Raw genomic sequence first — 20,568 nt, 5'->3', positions numbered from 1 at the left:
GGCAGTCCTTGTACCTTTTCTTTGGTGCACCTCTGTCACGGTGGCCAGTGGAGAGCTCGCCATATAACACGATCTTGGGAAGGCGATGGTCCTCCATTCTGGAGACGTGACCCATCCAGCTGAAGATCCAGCTGAAGACACTGCTGTAGAAGTGATGGATTCCCTGTATTTAATGTCTGTTTTTAATTTGTTTACTATTAGTTTTTCTTTGAGTACCTGTGAGGATGCAGCATGTGTGAAGGACTGACATGTAATCAATGTGTATGACAATAAACTCATTAGCTTTGACATACTTAAATGCCAGCCTGCACATAGAGTGAAATGCCAGTGAGTATTGTTATTGAAAACTCATTGGAGCAGGCTGTCCATGAAGTCATTAAGATTAGAACAGGATTTCAATAAATAGCTAACGACCCATTGGTCTCTCCCAGCTACGCAGATGTGAAATCAGCCTTACCCAAATATTTCCTTTAGCTACACAGGGGCATGTTTACCCAACTTGTTTTTGACTCTTATACCTGGTGTTACAACCAGGATTTACAAGTTTACCTGGAAAATGAACCCACAAGAAAGTTTAAAGCTTAGTGGTTTAAATGGTAGTTCAACGACTCTGATCTTCAAAGGATTAACTGATGACAGATACATTGTATTAATGTTTTGATATGTTTAGTAATTTCAACACAAGTAGACAACTGATCCTGTCAAGCTTTTCATTTTTTGTTGGCATTGCAGTTTGATTGTTAATCCAAATTCCCTGCATTTTCTAATTTTATTTAATCAAGCTTCAAAGTATTTCATTGCTTGTAAAATTCTTTAAGATTTCTTGAAGTCATGATAGTTATAAATTTATTCTTTTAGAGTTTTTGCTCTTGAGCAAAAAAAAGAAATTATATATTTGCATCTAAATCCTTCTGGGGGAAAAAAGCCTTTCAAGAAAGAGCCATTTACCTGTATTTGATTAACTGACATGAGAACTACTCCCAGTGTTCCAAACAAGGGAGTTGTTTCTCCAATTGACCTTTCAAATCTTTCATTACCACTAAAATAAACAGAATGTTCAGAGGCAGGGTTGCAATCATTTTGTTCGAATATTGATTTTTATTCTTTATTGAACTATTAAAAGGTGACTAAATTTGAAAACGAACACCCAGGATGGCGGGAGAAAAGTCCTCTAATTCACATTTTGCTAATTAAGTTATGAAAGAAGAATTCTATATAGGTCACATTCACAAAATTTCAACTCTGAACATGACCTTTGAATGAGTCTGCGTACCAGGTTGCCAAGTCACTTGTCACAATGTTATGTGCTTTCAATAAACATCTGTCATTGTCATCTTCATTTGGCTGTGCATAAATCCACTTGCCCTTTTACTTCTGAAAAGCTGAGATAGCATCAAAAATTTGATCAACATTTTGATAATGTATAGCAAGTACATGGAAAAATGCTAAGGTGATTGATATTAAAAGATGGCATAATGAGATGAAAACTTGTTTGGTAATGGAAAAAATTACATACGTTTTACATAATTCTTTTTTCTTAAAAGTGGTCTTTATATTTAGAATATTTACATTTAGATTTACCTTGATTAGATTTTAGTCAATATATTTCGGTTTTCTTTTCTCTTTCTTTGGCTCTCCTAAAGAGAGCTGGCTGAGAGGAGGGTTTTCTTTTCTTTTTTTTTAAAAAAAATATATAAAGAAATTTTTTTTATCGTTCATAATATGTATTTTTCTCATTGTATGTAATAACTTTGTTGAACAAATAAATAGTTATTAAAAAAAATTGATTAATGTCAACATTTTGAGACAGCTCTCCAAATAAAGATGTGATAGTGCTTGAGGTTGAACTATTATCAGAACAGACTTCAGATTTTTTTATCCCCCAATTTGCCAGGTGCATTTTTATTACTTATTTTGTCTTCTGGTGTAAAAGAAATAACTTTTAAAAAAAGTTGTAAAGGCGGTCCAACACTTGACAAAGTGTGATCATTTTGACGTGTTGATGTACTGAACAAGCTTAATCAGCAGAAAGAGTTGAAATGTTGTCTGACCTGTATTAATCTAAAAAAGCTTTTGAGATTTCACTGGAACCCAAAGTCAAAGATTAGTTCCTGCCCAAGGTATGAAATGTGTCATTAGATGAAAGTTCCACCTCCCCACTATTTTTCATTATCATTATGAGCTGCCTAGTTTCTGAATTTTATTTTGACTAAAAATATATATTTTTTTAAACTTGGGAATTTATGATGAAATAAGAAAAGATCAGTTTGTGCAGCCTATCACAGGAACAAAAATTACATAAAAGCTTTCCTCATTAGAGTGAAGGAAACAGGGATATCATACAATCCAGTACAAGATGAACTAGCTGCGGAGCGTAACTGCAATCTCAATTTAATTTTATTCCATCTCAGGGAAGAAAAAACTGATTGGAAAATAAGGGTCAGTTATCAGAGATCAAATCTGTTTGAAACTGTCCCTGCCATCTGGGAACTGGTTTTACTGCTTGTGAGACAAGAATGTTGAAAGTCTTGCAGAACAGAAAAAGGGACACCACACAATTAACCAAGAACTTTTCACGCTGCTGAAGATCCAGCTGCGCTGGATGGGTCACGTTTCCAGAATGGAGGACCATCGCCTTCCCAAGATCGTGTTATATGGCGAGCTCTCCACTGGCCACCGTGACAGAGGTGCACCAAAGAAGAGGTACAAGGACTGCCTAAAGAAATCTCTTGGTGCCTGCCACATTGACCACCGCCAGTGGGCTGATATCGCCTCAAACCGTGCATCTTGGCGCCTCACAGTTCGGCGGGCAGCAACCTCCTTTGAAGAAGACCGCAGAGCCCACCTCACTGACAAAAGACAAAGGAGGAAAAACTCAACACCCAACCCCAACCAACCAATTTTCCCCTGCAACCGCGTCTGCCTGTCCCGCATCGGACTTGTCAGCCACAAACGAGCCTGCAGCTGACATGGACATTTACCCCCTCCATAAATCTTCGTCCGCGAAGCCAAGCCAAAGAAATAATTCCATTAAACATGGTGCAATAAAGGATCACAAATGAAATCAGAAAATCTAGTCACGTTTTCATTAAAGACAATAAAACAGGCAGATCCATTACCAACAAAATCTTGGTTATTCTCAAATATGTAAAGAATAATGAAACATGCAAACATTTAAGTCATTGAGTGGAGCCTTTAGTTCTTTCCATACCTTGATGAAGGACTCAAGCCCTAAACATTGGTTATGTACCTTTATCTTTGCTATATAAAGGACATTGTTTGGCTTATTGAATTTCTCCAGCCTTGTTTTTAACATCAACCACAGTGTCTGCAGACTTTTGAGTTTTACTTTTCTCCTCCATAAATGTTGCCTGACCTGCAGAGTATTCTCAGATTGTGGTGTTTCTTTCATCATGAGCTTTCCACAAGTTCTTTTTCAGGGTTACTGACACACAGAATTTTTATAAATGTCCATGTTGTGGAAAAGAGAACTCTCCAAGAGTTGGGAGTGCGAGGAAAAAACACCGACAAGCAATCTTTGACCTCTCCAGAGCTGCTGAAAAGGCTAATCAGTGGCTCTAGATGAGGAGAAAGGATTCCACCTGGGCACCCAAGTGAGTGAATGGCATCTAGGGGGTGAGCCCAGGACCTTGGGATTCATTGCTGAACCCTCGCAAGGTATTGTAAGTCTATCAGTGAAAAATTGAGGGAGGGCGCCCATTTGATAGTAAAGTGAGTGGTGGCATCTTCTGGGTTATGTCACAGAGTCTAGGCAGCAAGTCTCAGGAGTGCAATATGGGATATTAACATCCAGTCCTACATAAAATACATTCATATTAGTGAAAACTTGATAGCAAAGGTTGTTTGATTTTTCCAATGATTGTTTCATTAACAAGAAGGTAATTGAGTATAGAACCATAGAATGCCACAGCAGATAAAACTGGCCATTCAGCCCTTCTAGTCTGTGCCAACCATTGTTCAGCTAGTTCCAATAACCTGCTCCCATTCCATAACCCTCCAGACCTCTCCCATCCATGTATTTATCCAATTTATTCTGAAAACTCAAGATAGAGTGCACACTCACCACATCAGATGGCAGCTCATTCCACACTCCCACCACTCTGAGTGTAGAAGTTCCTCCTAAACCTTTCCCATTTCACCCTAAAGTCATCCTCTCGTATTCATCTTTCCTAATCTCAGTGGAAAGAGCCTAATGGCATTTACTCTATCTGTACCCATCAATTTTGTAAACTTCTATCAAATCTCCCCTTACTCTTCTTCATTCCAAGGAATAAAGTCCTAACCTGTTTAATCTTTCCTGAAGACCTGGCAACATCCTAATAAATCTTCTCTGCACTGTGTTTGTCCCCATCCCCCTTAATTTTATTGATATTCTTCCTGTAGCTAGGTGACCAGAACTACACGCAATATTCCAAATTTGGCCTCACCAATGTCATATACAATTTTAACATAACATCCCAACTCTTATACTCAATACTTTGATTTATAAAGGTCAAGATTCCAAAAGCTTTCTTTACAACCTTGTCCACTTATAACTCCACCTTTAGGGAACAATGTACCTATATTCCCAGATCCCTTTACTCCTCAGTGCCCTACCATTTACAGTGCACGTTCTTCCATGATTTGCGCTTCCAAAATGCAATACTTCACACTTGTTGCATTAAACTCCAACATCCATTTACTGTCCCATTCTCCCATTTGGTCCAGGAATATAAAAATATTCCTCATTGTCCACTACACCTCTTATCTTCGTGCCATCAGCAAACTTACTGATCCAATTTACCATGTCATCATCCAGATCTTTGATATAGACAACAAACAATAATGGCCCCAACACAGATCCCTGAGGCACACCACTCATCACAGGCTCCAGTCTTAGAAGCATCCATCCACTACCATGGTTTTCTCCCACACAGCAAATTTAAAATCCAGTTTACAACTGGATGTGGGACCTTGTCGAAGGCCTTATTAATGTCCACGTAGACATCATCTACAGCCTTTCCTTCATCTGCTGTCTTGGTAACTTCCTCAGATAAATGCTACAAGGTTTGTTAAACACGACCTACCACGGACAAAGCCATGTTGACTGTCCTTAATAAGTCCATTGCTACCCATATACCTATATATCCAATCTCTCAGAACTCCTAATAATTTACCTACTAATGTCAGGCTCACTGGCCGAAAGTTACCTGGTTTACTTTTGGAACCTTTCTTATATAGCAGGAAAACATGAGCTACTCTTCATTCCTCCAGCACTCTCTTGTGGATAAGGTGGTGAATATATCAGCCAGGGCCCCTGCAATTTCAACACTTCTCATCCTCAAGGTCAAAGGGAATATCATATCTGGCCCAGGGACTTGTCTACCTTTATTCACTGTAAGACAGCAATCACCTCCTCCTCCTTAATCTCCATTTGTTTCATGACACTTCTATTTGTTTTGCTTACAACCACATGCACTATGTTAGTTTGCTGGGGGGGGGGACCGCGCCGACCCGCTGGGGGGGGGGACCGCGCCGACCCGCTGGGGGGGGGGACCGCGCCGACCCGCTGGGGGGGGGGACCGCGCCGACCCGCTGGGGGGGGGGACCGCGCCGACCCGCTGGGGGGGGGGACCGCGCCGACCCGCTGGGGGGGGGGACCGCGCCGACCCGCTGGGGGGGGGGACCGCGCCGACCCGCTGGGGGGGGGGACCGCGCCGACCCGCTGGGGGGGGGGACCGCGCCGACCCGCTGGGGGGGGGGACCGCGCCGACCCGCTGGGGGGGGGGACCGCGCCGACCCGCTGGGGGGGGGGACCGCGCCGACCCGCTGGGGGGGGGACCGCGCCGACCCGCTGGGGGGGGGGACCGCGCCGACCCGCTGGGGGGGGGGACCGCGCCGACCCGCTGGGGGGGGGACCGCGCCGACCCGCTGGGGGGGGGGACCGCGCCGACCCGCTGGGGGGGGGGACCGCGCCGACCCGCTGGGGGGGGGACCGCGCCGACCCGCTGGGGGGGGGGACCGCGCCGACCCGCTGGGGGGGGGGACCGCGCCGACCCGCTGGGGGGGGGGAGTCCACTCTTGTCTCTTGTTTTCCTCTTACTCTCAATATACTTGCAGAAACCCTTTTGGATGCACCTTTACAACTTTATCTTCCAAAGCACCCTCATGCCTTCCTTATTTCGTATACTCTTACATTTTCTATACTCTGCAAGTACCTCATTTGCTCCTTTTTGCCTATACCAGTTATACCCCTCTTCTTCTTAATCATGTGAAAAGCAAGGTTCCCTATGCCTGTTAATTTTGCTTTTAATCCTGGTAGGAACATGCAAACTCTGCACCCTCAAAATCTTGCACTTGAATGCCTTCCACTTGCCAATCACATCTTTGCCAGAAAAAAAATAGCCTCTTCCAATAGACTCTACCGAGATCCTCTCATTTCCACAAAATTGACCTTTCTCCAATTTAGAAACTCAACTCTCGGACTAGTTCTATCCCTATCCATGAAGCTAATGACATTATGGTCACCGGGCCCAAAATGCTCATCTACAGACTTTTGCCACTTGATCTGCCTAGTTCCCTAATAGGAGATCAAGTATTGCATCCTCTCTTATTGGTACCTCTACATATTGATTTAGAAAACTTTCCTTTGAACATTTGATAAACTTCAAGCTATCTAGTCCTTTTACAGTATGGGAGATGTATTCAATATACAGAAAGTTAAAATCTCCTACTACCACAACTTTGTTTCTTAAAATGGTCTGCTATCTCCTGACAGATTTGCACCTCCAATTCTCTCAGACTATTGGGTGGTCTATAATACAACCCATTAGTGTGCTCACACCTTTCCTGTTCCTTAGCTCCACATATATGGCCTCTATAGGCAAGTCCATTGCTGTCCTGTCTGAGCAGAGCTATGATATTTTCCCTGACTAGCATTGCAATTCCTCCTCCTCTGTCACATCTGAAACATCAGAACCCCAGAACACTGAGCTGCTAGTCCTGCCCCTCCAGCAACCAAGTCTCACTAATAGAAATAACATCATAATCCCATGTGCAAAGCCACACCCTAAGATCATCTGCCTTACCATCAATACTCCTTGCATTGAAGTAGATATATCTGAGATCATTTCTATCATGTACAAACCCCTGCTTTGTCTTTACATACAGTCTTCAAATGACCCTTATCATCCTCCACCTCACTATTTACTTTATCACTCAGGTTTCCCTCCCCCTACAAATCTAGTTTAAACCCCACAGGGCAGCACTAGCAAACCTACTCACAAGGTTGCTAGTCCCCCTCCATTTGGTGTAAATCATCCCATCAGAACAGGTCCCACCATCCCTGGAACAAACCCAATTAATTAGAAACATGAAGCTCTCACCATCTCTTTAGCCACATTATCTTCCCATTTCTAGCCTCACTAGCACATGGCATGAGTAGCAATCCTGAAATTACCACCCTGGAGGTCCTGTACATCAACTTTGCACCCAACTTCCTAAACTCTCCTAGCAGGACATCCTCACCCTTCCTACCCACATCTTTCATCCCGACATGGACCATGACATCTGGCTGCTCACCCTCCCTCCTTTGAATTAGGAGGACTCAATCAGAGATATCTCAGTCTCTGGCATCAGGGAGGCAACAGACCATATGAGATACTCAAATCCTTCTACAGAACCTCCTATCTGTTCCCTAACTATCAAATCCCCTATCACTACAGCACTCCTCTCCTCCCATTCTGAGCTGAGGGCCCAGTCTCAGTGCTAGAGATATGAGCACTACAACATGTCCCTGGTAGGTTATCCCCACCAACAGTATGCAAAACTTTATTCCTATTGTTGATGGGAAACAGCCACAGGGATACTCTGCTTCTTCCCCTTGGCTTCCCTGTCCAGCTGCCTGCCTCCTGCCATTTAGGGGGTGACTGCCTCCCTAAAACTCCTCTCTATCACTGCCTCTGCCTTGGAAATAATCCAAAGTTCATCCAGCTGCAGTTCCAGTTCCCCAACTCAGTTTATCAGGAGCTGTAGCTGGGTCCACCTCTTGCAGATGTAGTCATCAACAACAAATGTGTTGTCCCTGAAATCCCACTGGACTTCCCTAACAACTGCCTCCATTACCCAAATCCTCAGTGAATCAACTAGTATAATTAAAGGAACTTACCACTCTTGTCATGCTGGGAGCAAACTCCCCTGCAGCCACAACATCCCTCTCTAAACTACTCCATCACTGGCTACTTTAACAGCTGTCCCTCTTTTTATATGACCTTATCTATTATCTCAATTGCTCCCCAGCCCTAATCAATTAACTCAATTGTAGCCTCCTAACTCCAACTCAAAAAGAAGCAAGGTAAAAGTTCCTCACTTTACAAACCTCCCTCTCAGCTGTGCTGACGTCACACACCTGTGCAATCTACCCTCTCCCAACCCAACTTTAAAAAAAGTATCTTTCTTAGGAATGTGCTATCCTCTCAGACTGATTTTTTTTCTATGGGACTGAGTAATGTGATACACTCAGGCCCAATAACCAAAAAAAGCTTTATTTTTATTTTCATTTACTTTAAGCATACAGCACAGTAACAGGCCTTTCCTGAATAAACCTACAAACCCCATACATTTTGAAGGGTGGGAGCAAACCAGAGCACCCGGAGGAAACCCACGCAGACACGGAGTGAACATACAAATTCCTTACACACAGTGGCGGATTCGAACCCGGCTCACTGGTGCTGTAATAGCATTGTATAAGAACAGCTTTGCCCTAACCACAACGCCAACCGTGCTGCCCACTGTCAAACTGTTGCCCTTTCAATTTTGTAGTCTTCACAAATAAATGTTTAAAGTCCTTTGTAAAATTGGTCATGAAATGTCCTGATTTCCTCCCTTATTTCCTGTTTTCCTTTTATCTACAACTCCATACCCTGATTACAAACAATGGTATGTGCATTCACAAAAGAGGAGAATATTAGGGTGGTGTTTGAAACGGTCAGTAAAAATATATCTTTACCTCATATGGATGCTGAGAAACCTGCTTTGTTCCTTCAGCATTTCTGTGTTTTTACTAAAATCACAGCATTTGCAGACTTTTGTGTTTCAGTCATTGCAGCATTTAGTATCCAGTAGGAAAATTATAAAGTGCGCACTGACCAAAGTCAGAAACATCAATGAAGGGCACTAATGACAATTTACTCAGAGAGTGACTTGGAATCCATGGTACTGAATAATTCAGAGTAAAGCAGAATGCTTTATATTTATTATTCTCAGCTAGCTTCCATGGTAGAACATGATTTTTGAATTAAAAAAAAATTTTGAATTTAGATATACAGCATGGTAACAAGCTATCTTGGCCCACAAGCCTGTGCAGCCCAATTACACCCGATTGAATTACACCCCTGGTATGTTTTTGAATGCCGGAGCCCCAGAAAACACCCATGCAGACATGGAGGGAATGTACAAACTCCTTACAGACAGTGCGGGATTCGAACCCCGGTACCGATCTCTGGCGCTGAGGAGGCATTGCACTAACCACTACACCAGCCGTGCCGTCCTTTATATCCAAGTGAATAGAAGCAGAAATGAATCAACCTCAATTACTCCTCTGTGTCCTAATAGCCTGAATACGCCTGGGATTTTCTGATCTGGGAATCTAAGCAGGCACAGGACTGGTCAGTAATTGGAGGGGAGACCGCCTAGGAACACTAGTAGGATTCTGTGATGGGAGCTGGACAAAGTGGCGTCTCTCTGTCTGTCTTGTGGTAGACAAAAGCTAAAGAATTTCATGTATGTTACATTCTAAATGTACGTGACAATAATGGAACCTTACCTTATAACCCTCATTCTGGTTTCTCTGAAATATCTCCTAATGATCCAGCCCTACAATACTTCAGGGTTGAGAATTCCAGACATTCATTGTCTTCTGCAAGACGAAATTCCTAAGCACTTTAGTTTTAAATGGTTGTCTTCTTATCTTTTAACTGTTTCCCCTTATTTGAATCCTTCTCAGTAGTGGAAACATCCAAACAACTATCCTGTCATACCCCCCCACCCCACCCCCCCCCCCCGCCCCCCACCACCGGAACTTACAGCTTTCAAAAGATCATTCCTTGATTTTGTAAAACTCTAAAAAAAGCAATTCTTTAGTTGCTCATGACAAGCCAATCCATTCATTCCAGGACAAATAATTGTCAACGTTCTGAGTCCAAAGTATCATCAATTCTTTTCTCTCCGCACATGCTGCTTGGCCTACTGAGAAAAGATAAGGGGACTGCGTAGTGGTGTACTGTGTAGTTCTGGTCTCTTTACTTGAGGAAGGATGTACTGGCTTTGGAGGTAGTGCAGGGAAGGGTCACCAAATTGATTCCTGAGATGAGGGGGTTAGTCAATGAAAAGAGATTGAGTCTTTTGAGACTGGAATTGAGACTGGAATTTAGAAGAATGAGAGGGGGATTTTATAGAAACATATAAAATTATGAAAGGCATGGATAAGATAGATGTAGGTAAGTTGTTTCCATTGGTGGGGGAAACTAGAACTAGGGGATTTAGGCTAGTAGATTTAGGATGGAAATGAGGAGGAACTGCTTTTTCCAGAAGGTGGTGAATCTATGGAATTTGCTGCCCTTTGAAGCAGTGGAGGCGACCTCAGTAAACATATTGAAGACAAGAATGGGTAGATCTTTACATAGTAGAGCAATTAAGGTATATGGGGAAAAGCCATGAAGGTGGAGATGAGCCTATCATCAGATCAGCCATGATCTCATCGAATGGTGGAGCACGCTCAAGTGCCTCTATTTCTTATGAATTAGCACAATGAATCCTTTTTGGACTGCCCAGAATAAGGGACCAAACAAAATACAGTTCTCTAGCTGTGGGCTTAACCAGACGCTGTGCAATAATGATCATTTAACTGATGTCTAAACCACAATCCCTTGCAATAAAGGCAAAATGTACCATTTGCCTTCCAAAGTGAAACAGTTTCAGGGAGAATGTGGTGCTGGGGTACATTTACAAATATTACCAGATTCCACCCTCCTGCCCAGAACTACTCCCGATTTCTGACCACTTGCACTCCCTGGTATTGAGCATCGCCTTGACTTTGGAAACCTCTGCACACTCAACCAGTAGCCAAGCTTGGCAATCTGTTTACCTTCTGGGGGGGTCAACCTATCAAGCAAAAAGACACATTAAGTGAAATAAAAACTCGACATTTGAAGAAATTCCAATGTTAAAATACATGAAACTCCATTCTTAGCACCTGCTACTAAGAATTAAGAATTAAAAGAAATCTAATAGATTTTGCATTGACATTGTACTTTTTTTATTGGGTCTTAAAACATTACACATTCACATCCTGTTGCATACAGTACATTTGGCACACATTAATAAGGTTTACAATGAAATAACACTACAGATGGCAGGAGAGTCAAAATAGTTGAAATACATCCACAAAGAAAACAACTTTTATACAAACAAAGCATCACAAAAAAACAGAAACTAAAAATAAAACATTTTGATTCAGCCAGACTCATTCTGTACATTACTTAAGTTAAAAAGAGGTAATTTTTTTTAGCCTTGTTTTTGGGAGACAAACCTTTTATCACTCTCCATTAAGCACACGTGATTCCTTCTTATTAAGGAAGATGAATGAGAGAGGAGAATCACGGAGACAGAAGTACTGCCACTTTATTTTTGCATTGAAGTTGGCAGAGGTAGAAATGGAGAAGATCTATTGCCAGATGAGGAAGCTTTGCAACCTGCTTCCATATTTAAGAAAAAAATAGTTTTGTAATTAAGTATGGAGGTTAACAAAGATTTCTTTCATGTGAATGTAAACCAATAGCGAATGTTAAAGGGAAAGCTGATACAATGATAGAGCCATACAGCATGGAATGAGGCTATTTGGCCCATTGAGTCTGTGCCAAACATTAAGCACTCATTCACATTTACTGAACATCATGATCACCCCTCTACTTGTTCCATAACTGTACAAACTATAAATACAAGTGTGCTTAAGACCAAGGCCTGCTTTATATCAATATCACCATGAATCCCATGCTTAAAACAGTAGATAGAAGCTTGAGGAATGTACAGGATATAAAAAATGTTCTAACCTTTTAGTTCTACGTACAAAAAGGCCTCTTGCCTCATAAATAATTAAAAATGCCCCTTCAATTTGAATCTCTATTCTGAACAAACGTGCCTTAAGAGAGCAATTGTAACAATACTGCAAATGTTTGCAATAATATCCTTCTTATTGTTTAATAATACCCTTAATGCAGTTTGAAGCACTGTACAAGAGCTCCAGTATAGCTTGATACATGGTTATGACACTGGACAAAAAAAAAATCAACTTGTTAGACAGCAATTTGAACAAATACACAAACGGAGTATTGCACATGGACATATCATTAATTTCTTTATTTCAATGACTAATATATATATATATATATTTATATATACTATATTTATACTGTAATATGCCTGAACATGCAGCAGTTGATACTGTTCAAAGATCTCCACAGGCCTTGCAGCAAACAGTATTTATAACTTTTTGCCTGTATAAAAAGCAAAGAGCCCTTATTAGTGCTACCTTGCAATTCACAAGTACTTCTTCACATCTGGAAATCCAGATGCATCAGCTAATATGGGTCCCAGTAACTGGGATGCCAATCCAGTAAAATTATAAATGATTTTAGGGGCACATGTGTACACAGACACAGACACACACACACACACACACACACACACACACACACACACACAAAATATACACACACACACACACACACATAACACACACACAATATACACACACACACAAACACAATATACACACACACACACACAATATATACACACACACACACACACAATATACACACACACACAATATACACACACACACACACACTATACACACACACACATAACACACACACACACAATATACACACACACACACACACAATATACACACACACACACACACACAATATACACACACACACACACACACACACACACACACACACACACACACACACACACACACACACACACACACACACACACACACACACACACACACAAAATAAGGAAGGACCTGCTTGTTAGCATCTGTGTACATCTATTATTCTCAACCACAGTCACAATTTTCAGAGGATTTCTCATAAAGTCCAACAATGCTCACCATCATCTTGTCAGTTTTTGTGTCATTTGATCGTCAGTTGTCTATGGTTTTTGGGTGTTAGGGTCAATATTTCATACTCTGTATTTTTAGTTGCAAATAAAGTACACATTTAGAAAATATAGTATAGGCAAGGGACAGTAGTATGACAATAATTTGTGCCAAATTAACACATGACAGTGACACCTCAGATAACTCTGGTTTTGGTGACAACCATTGGTTTTAAATTAAGCCTACAATTCAGTGCAATGTGATTGTTCAAGGTCTAAGTTACAGCAAATTGTGACACTGTATGCTGTAGGACAGTCACCAAAGAATCGAGTAGTCAACAGGTGAGCTCAAAATCATTAATGAGTCACAATCTCTACTAGGCGAGGCAGCATCTACATGGATAATCTGATTTCAAACACCCTAATTCATTAAAACATTGCACAAGAGAGTGACAATTTAAAACAGTGTAATCAACCACTCTGTAACCTTTTCTCTTTGCCTGAGCAATATCCGTACTGGTGGAATAATCAACTGATCGACAAGACAAGCCGGCCAATGGTTGATTTTCCTAAGCTTCTGATACATAGTTCTGCTTCACATGCTCCTGTTGACTCACAGCCATTCCATTTCTTTGTACCGGAGTTCCTGCTGTACATGAATGAACCTGCAGTACTATAGGTAATACAGTACTTTTAATACGGTTTACATTACACACACTAGTTTCTTCTGTAAAGCCCAGTTGCATTGAAGGGTTGAAGACGTGGGCAAAATAATAATTTCTAATAGAAATTAAGGAATTAAAATCTTGGAGTTCATTATGTTAACTGGAAACAAATAAAAACATAAACACATATTACTGCAGGGAAATACAGGTACTACACAGTACTAAGTAACTCAAGTCTAAAACTTGCTAGCTTTGTCAGACCATTGCATGTATTGGTATGTCATGGCAGCACCAGGATGTCTTAGGCTATTGATTCTTCTCCAAAATAAGAGAAACCTTTAAATTCATCTTGGTTTATTTGCTTAACAATAGCATCATCCACCAATGTCAACACTGGTTCTTCACGTGTGAAGTCTTGGTCGAAGTTGTTAACATCCCTTTTCGTTTTCTAAAAGAATAACAAGAAGTATTTTAGTCGGACAAATAACAACAATAGCTGTAGAACTTCAGAAATAAAGGATGTTGATTCAAAGACACAAAGCACAAAACCATGCAATATTAGTAACAATAATTGAAACCAGTCCACGTGAAATTGCCGTCTTTACTGCTTTAGAGATGATATGTATGGAAAACAGTTATGTACACAGGTAGCTCAACTATGTTTCCTGTTAAATTAGGGGGGGAAAAGTGGACATTATCCATTGTATTTCAATCTCAGGCTGCCCAGCCCTGAGTCACGTTAAGTGTAATCTTCTGCCAGGAACTTGCTCCCAATACTTCAGCAAGGCTGAATGCAGTTTAGGGATTTGGAGCTTGGCCTTTGTATTAGGAAGGGCTGTAATTGTATTGGGAAGGGCTGTAACATGTGACAGCACTGCCCCCTACCTAGTCGGGGGACACACCAGTTGCCAATCAAGGTTTGGTTCTGCCCCACCCATTAGTGCACACCTTGCTGTTGGCCACATGTAAATTACCTGGACTCCACTCTCCAGCCTGCCTGTACTTGGCCTTGGGCCATTGGCTGTCGTAATTACATTAACCCTCCTGCCACTAAGCTATTGACCCCTAGTAAATGATGTGGGCTTGTCCCTCCAGCACATATGCTCTTTGTTATTTCTCTTTTGCCAGCTTGGGACCATCCTGCTTCGCTCCAGGCTTAGAAATATGAAAGGGTGCTGGAGAAACTGTTGGTAATATGGGCACTGTTAAAAGGGTTGGGAGCGTTTAATTAGTGTCCCTTGCAGCATAGAGCCGGGCCTGCACTGAGTCGAGGGCATCCTAGTGATTTTTCCCTGATCATTGTATGTACCAGTTCATTGTGTGTTGTGTGTGTGTGCTCTGCATCAGTTGCCTTCTGTAAATAAAATCCTTCCCTACATCAAAACTGTGTTCAGAGTCCTTGCCTTTGAGACCCACCAAACCTGTTTTCTCACTTGCAACAGCCTTCGATGGGTTTGTTACCTCCATACTTGAGCTCCATGATTGAAGATGGAAATTGGAATGACCTTGATTCTGGATTGGAAGTTAAACACTTGTCCGTCGATTGCCCCCAGGTGTGAGGGACTTGTTGGATGCGAGTTTACATTGAGATTGCATTTGCTGTGGATTATTGGTGAAGATCATAATTTCCATGCTGCCATGAAGCAGATGCGAGACAGAGACTAATTCTTTGGCAGCTAAGTTTGAGAATTTGAAAGCTGCAAAGTCCCTCTCATTGATGGAGTTAACTATCTTATTAAAATTCCAACAAAAAGCTTTCAATCATTCAGGTCAAAGCAATATGTTTGTCTGGCACCATATTTGCTATTCCAAATGTTCAATTCCTACACATCAGTTTACCACGACTGGTATACTACCTTAGCAGCAACTTGCCAAGACTTGTCAGAATCTGTTAAAAACTGTGACCTCAAATATCTAGAATGAAAATGGCTTGCTGTTGCATTTGTTTACCTCCATGTCATATACCACGCTGACCCAAAAATGTATTTGCAACTCTGCAAAATCCTACTTCATAGCTCCATAGCAGGATCTTCATTATGAGCACCATAGAGGTTAAAGAAGGCAGCTCTGCATCACATTTTAATTAGTGACATTTGTTAAACACGAGCTTGATGGAAGGCTGGTGACTGATGGTGGGAGACTGCAAAATGATTTTGAAGGATGATCTTAATCTAGGATTTAGAATATAGTACAAAGAACAGTACAGGCTCTTGGCCCTTGATGTTGTGCTGACTTTGTATATTTTTACACTGGTCCATCTTATATGAAGAGAGGCTCAAGAGAGCAGAAGCAACAAGTGGTCTACACACTGATGTCAAAAGCCAATCAATCATTGGTAAACCAATGAAAAGCTTCATTTCACAATGTAATCAAGCGACATTTACTCACTTTTGGTTTCACCAAGACTGTACACTCCACACCTGATCATTTTGATCTGATCCAGTGGGAAGATGAGGAAGACAGTCTGTGACCTCAAAGCAGCATTAATTGATGCAATATTAACAAGTCCTCATGAAAATGAAGTCAATGGGCATCAAGATATAAGCGCTCCGAAGATTGGAGTTATACCTCACACGAAGGAAGATGGTTATTATTTCTTGAAGGTCAATCATTCTAAACCCCAGAAATCAGAATTAGAATTAATTGTCATGAAATGTGTTGTTTTGTGGCAGCGTTACAGGTACAAATATCACTATAAATTGCATTAAAAAAAAATTATTCTAAAAGTGAGAAAGTGAGGTAGTGTCTGTGGTTCATTGTCCATTCAGAAATCTGATGGCAGAGGGGAAGAAGCTGTTTTTGTACCATTGGGTGTTTGTCTTCAAAACCCTGTATCTCCTTCTTGATGGTAGCAGTGTGAAGAGGGCATGGTCTGGGTGGTGAGGATCCTTGAGGATAGAGGCTATTTTCTTAAGACATTGACTCTTGATGGAGTGAAGACTGATGCCCATGATGGCATTGGCCAAGTTCTCTGTGGTATTTTCCTATCCTGGACATTGGAACCTCCACTCCAGACAGAATGCTCTCCACAGTACATCTTTAGAAATTTGCAAGAGTCTTTAGTGACGTACAAAATCTCCTCAAACTCCTCATAAAGTATAGCTGCGAGCAAACTTCTTCATGATTGTATCAAAATGGAAGCCCCAGGATAGATATTCAGAGATGCTGACATCCAGGAATCATCACAGGATCACAAGAGTTCCACAATGTAGTGACCGAGACCAGACTATTTTCAGATGTTTCATTAATGGTCAGAAGGAGGACGCTCGTGAATGATTTCACAATGTTGAATTTCATTTACAACTCCTCAGTAAATTAAGTACTGTACCTTGTTTGGCCACTCCAAAAGCTCATGCCTGCCTACAACCTCCACTACATCAAATGATAATGCACCAGGTGTGTGAAGACACCATAACCACAGGATTTGGAAATATACTCTGGTCCTCACTGCCATTGGATCTAAATCCTAGAGCTCCTTTTCCACTATGAGATTACCTTCACCAGAAATACTGTAGCTGTGTATGAGTTCGCTCATCATCTTTTTTCAAGTGCCACTGGGGATGGGCAATAAAGGATGGCTTTGCCAAGATGCCCAGATCCAGAAAAGTGAGTTAACAAGGAAATGAATGAAGTACGTAACTTTATACCACAATATACATGATATACATTTGATTTTGAGAAGCTTTGTGGTCTTTTCAAAATTTTTTCATGGCTTCTACACATAAAGTAACAAATTTAGAAACCATACTTCTAAAGCTAGTTTTGAGCTGGAAATAGCTGAACTAAAAATACCTGAGTTGTTTAAAATGCTGGATTCAGGAGCTAATCCTGAGCAGTGAAAGGTATAAAGCATGTTACAGAAGTTACAGGGCAGCCTGGTTGGCGTAATAGCGCAACACCTTTACAGCACCAGCGATCGGGACCGGGGTTCCAATCTGTAAGGAGTTTGTCTGTGTTTGCATGGATTTTCCCCAGGTGCTGTGGTTTCCTCCCACCATTCAAAATGTGCCGGAGCTTGTAGGTTAATTGGGTGTAATAGGGTGGCACGGGCTCGTGGGCCAAAATGATCAGTTACCATGCTGTAAGTCTAAATTTATAATAAAAACTTTAAAAATTCAAAAAGTTAAACATTTATTTTTCTCAAGACCACCTAAACAGATTGCTCAATAAAATTTCAATTGAATGTGTTTTTGTGTGCGTGTGATCTTGCGTGTCTGTAAATGCCCGAAAGTTCATGAACTTTTTGCAGTTTCGAACCGCTTTCAGGCACAGATATTCGACAGTTATAGTTGTGGTTAATGAAGAAGAGTATGGCATTGGGTAACTGTGGTTAAACCACACACCAGTGCCCTCTTCGTCACCTCTGACAAAAGCCTCTCTGAAACTTGATGTAGATGTCAAATGAGCTTCTCCCAGACATAGTGTCTGATAATTACTATGCAGTTGACTGTCAGATAAGCAGGAAATGGAAAAGCTGTGCAGACTGGTTGGCCTAGCCACCCAAACCATAAAAGGCATGCTAAGAAGTCCTTCAAATATATTGACATGAACTTTTTCAATTAAAATTATTCCTCTGTATCTAATTGTTCATTTACTTATGTCATGATTGAAGTTTCTGTGGAAACATTTCATTAGTAACACAATTCAACAATCATAGCGACACAGCAATCCTACTTTAAAAACTGAGAAGCCAAGGTGATTTTTAAATTGAAGGCTCAAACCATGAAGTGCAAGATACTAAGTTCAGTTTTATGAATGCCAAATAAAGTACATAAAGCACAGTGAAAACACAAAGCTGGAGAAACTCCAGTCAAACACTGTCCTTTATATAGCTAAGGTAAAAATACATAACCGATGTTTTTGGGGTAGAGCCCTTCATCAAGGTATGGAAAAATGTTGGCAGGCATTCTGAACTGCTTGCTAATATTTTTCCATACCATGATGAATGGTTCAAGCCTGAAATATCAGTTATTTATTTTTATCTTTGCTATATAAAGGTCACTGTTTGACCTGAGTTTCTCCAGCTTTGTGTTTTTACTCCAACTATGTTGTATGCAGATTTTTTTTGTTTTACTTCATAAAAATTGTCCAAACTTACATAGTTAATATATATTAACTGACATAGTTAATATATTTAGTATAGAAACCTCTGGATTTGAAATAAAAAGCAATAACTCCTCATAGAGAAATACCTTATGTTCATTTCCATTTCTGATTAATCCTTAAAATTCTCTACATTGTTAAAGGCTAATGATTCTAGTTTTTTATCAAATATTAAAGGACTTAATGGACATCCTTGTTGTGTTAGGTGGGACTAGAGGAGAGTATTTAGCTTGGTGCGGACTAGAAGGGCCGAAATGGCCTGTTTCCATCCTGTAATTGTTATATATGTTATGTTAAAGCACAGTGATGTCAGTCGGTGCTGCTGTCCTGGCTCCAGAGACCTGGATTCTTCCTTGACCTTGGCTGCTGCCTGTGAGGACACACATTCTCCCTGGAACTGCCTGTTGCTCTCTCTGGTTTGCTCCAACTTCCTGTAGATAATCTGAGGCTTGATCAGCTCTTGTAATTGTATTGGAAGTGGCAAAAGGAAGAAAAATTCGATGGAGAGTTAAGCATCTGAGAGTGAATAAATTATAGGACTACAACAAAATAAGAAGAAAGGCCCTGATAAGATTAGTCTTTTGGGAACCTGCATGGATTTGACAAGCTGAATAATATCCTTCTCCGTTGCAATAACTATACATCAAGTTCAAGTTTATTGCCACATGTATGAAGGTGCAGTGAGAAGGTTTGCTTTGCCAGTAGTCCAGCTCGATGACACCTACTGTACATAGAACAGCAGGAAAGGCACAGTGCAGTGTTACAGAGAGTGATCAGCTAATACAGACAAAAGCATCATCAAGAACAACATTATTCAAGAATCTGATCTTGGCAGGAAAGAAACTGTCTTTGAATCTGGTGGAGTATGGTCTCACACTTTTGAATCTCATTCCCCTCAGGAGGAGGAAGAAGAATGTGTGGCCAAGGTGAGATGAGATTTTTAATAAGCTGGCTGCTTTTCCAAGGTAGCAGGGAGTATAGATGGAGTCGATAAAGGGGAGGGATGTCTGTATGCGTTACAACCCACCCTTACAGGATATTTTCAATGGGACACCTGCAGAAGGTTATTGAGAAACACAGATCTGAATTTCCTCTGGCTTCTGAGGAAGTAGGTGGCACAGTCAGCGAAGCGGTTAGAGCAACGCTATTACTGCATCAGCAACCTGGGTTCGAATCAGGCGCTGTGTGTAAAGATTTTGCACGTTCTCCCTGTGACTGTGTGGGTTTCCGTGGAATTCCTGAATTCTATTGAATTGAGGTTGTATTTATCACTGTCTCATCATCACAAACTGTTCATATACATGCCATTACGGTTCTCTCACTGGCTTCAAAAGGGCATCAATCAACCCGGTACCCAAGAAGAGTAGCGAGGGCTGCCTCAATAATTACCTCCCAGTAGCACGAACTTCTACTGTGTGAAATGCTTTGAGAGGCTGGTCCTGGCCAGAATTAACACGTAAGTAAAGATCTGGACCCACTGCAATTCGCCTATCGTCACAATCGCTCCACACCAGACGCAATATCGCTGCCTCTTCACTCAGCTCTGGATCACCTCGTAAACAGCAATTCATACATTCGGCTGCTCTTCATCGACTACTGCTTGGCCTTCAATACCATTACTCCCTCA

At 41.2% G+C, this 20,568-nt stretch overlaps 1 protein-coding gene across 4 annotated transcripts in view; it reads right to left on the bottom strand.

Moving 5' to 3' along the window:
• Window positions 1-11,303: 11,303 nt before the first annotated feature.
• LOC138760479 (protein kinase C epsilon type) overlaps window positions 11,304-20,568 on the bottom strand; it is a 680,128-nt gene continuing 670,863 nt past the window's right edge. For 3 of the 4 annotated variants that reach the window (XM_069931095.1, XM_069931097.1, XM_069931098.1), the window contains one exon: window positions 13,964-14,286. In XM_069931095.1, the coding sequence (XP_069787196.1) occupies window positions 14,140-14,286 (147 nt within the window). In that variant the 3' untranslated portion in view covers window positions 13,964-14,139. Of the gene's footprint in view, window positions 12,552-13,963; window positions 14,287-20,568 lie in introns of those variants that run through there. The other variant, XM_069931096.1, reaches the window with a different exon arrangement.

The sequence above is a fragment of the Narcine bancroftii genome, chromosome 4 (assembly GCF_036971445.1).
Source record: "Narcine bancroftii isolate sNarBan1 chromosome 4, sNarBan1.hap1, whole genome shotgun sequence".
In the NCBI taxonomy this organism is placed as follows: domain Eukaryota; kingdom Metazoa; phylum Chordata; class Chondrichthyes; order Torpediniformes; family Narcinidae; genus Narcine; species Narcine bancroftii.
The sequence above is the reverse complement of the archived record's forward strand: the minus strand, read 5'-3'. Positions and strand labels throughout refer to the sequence as shown.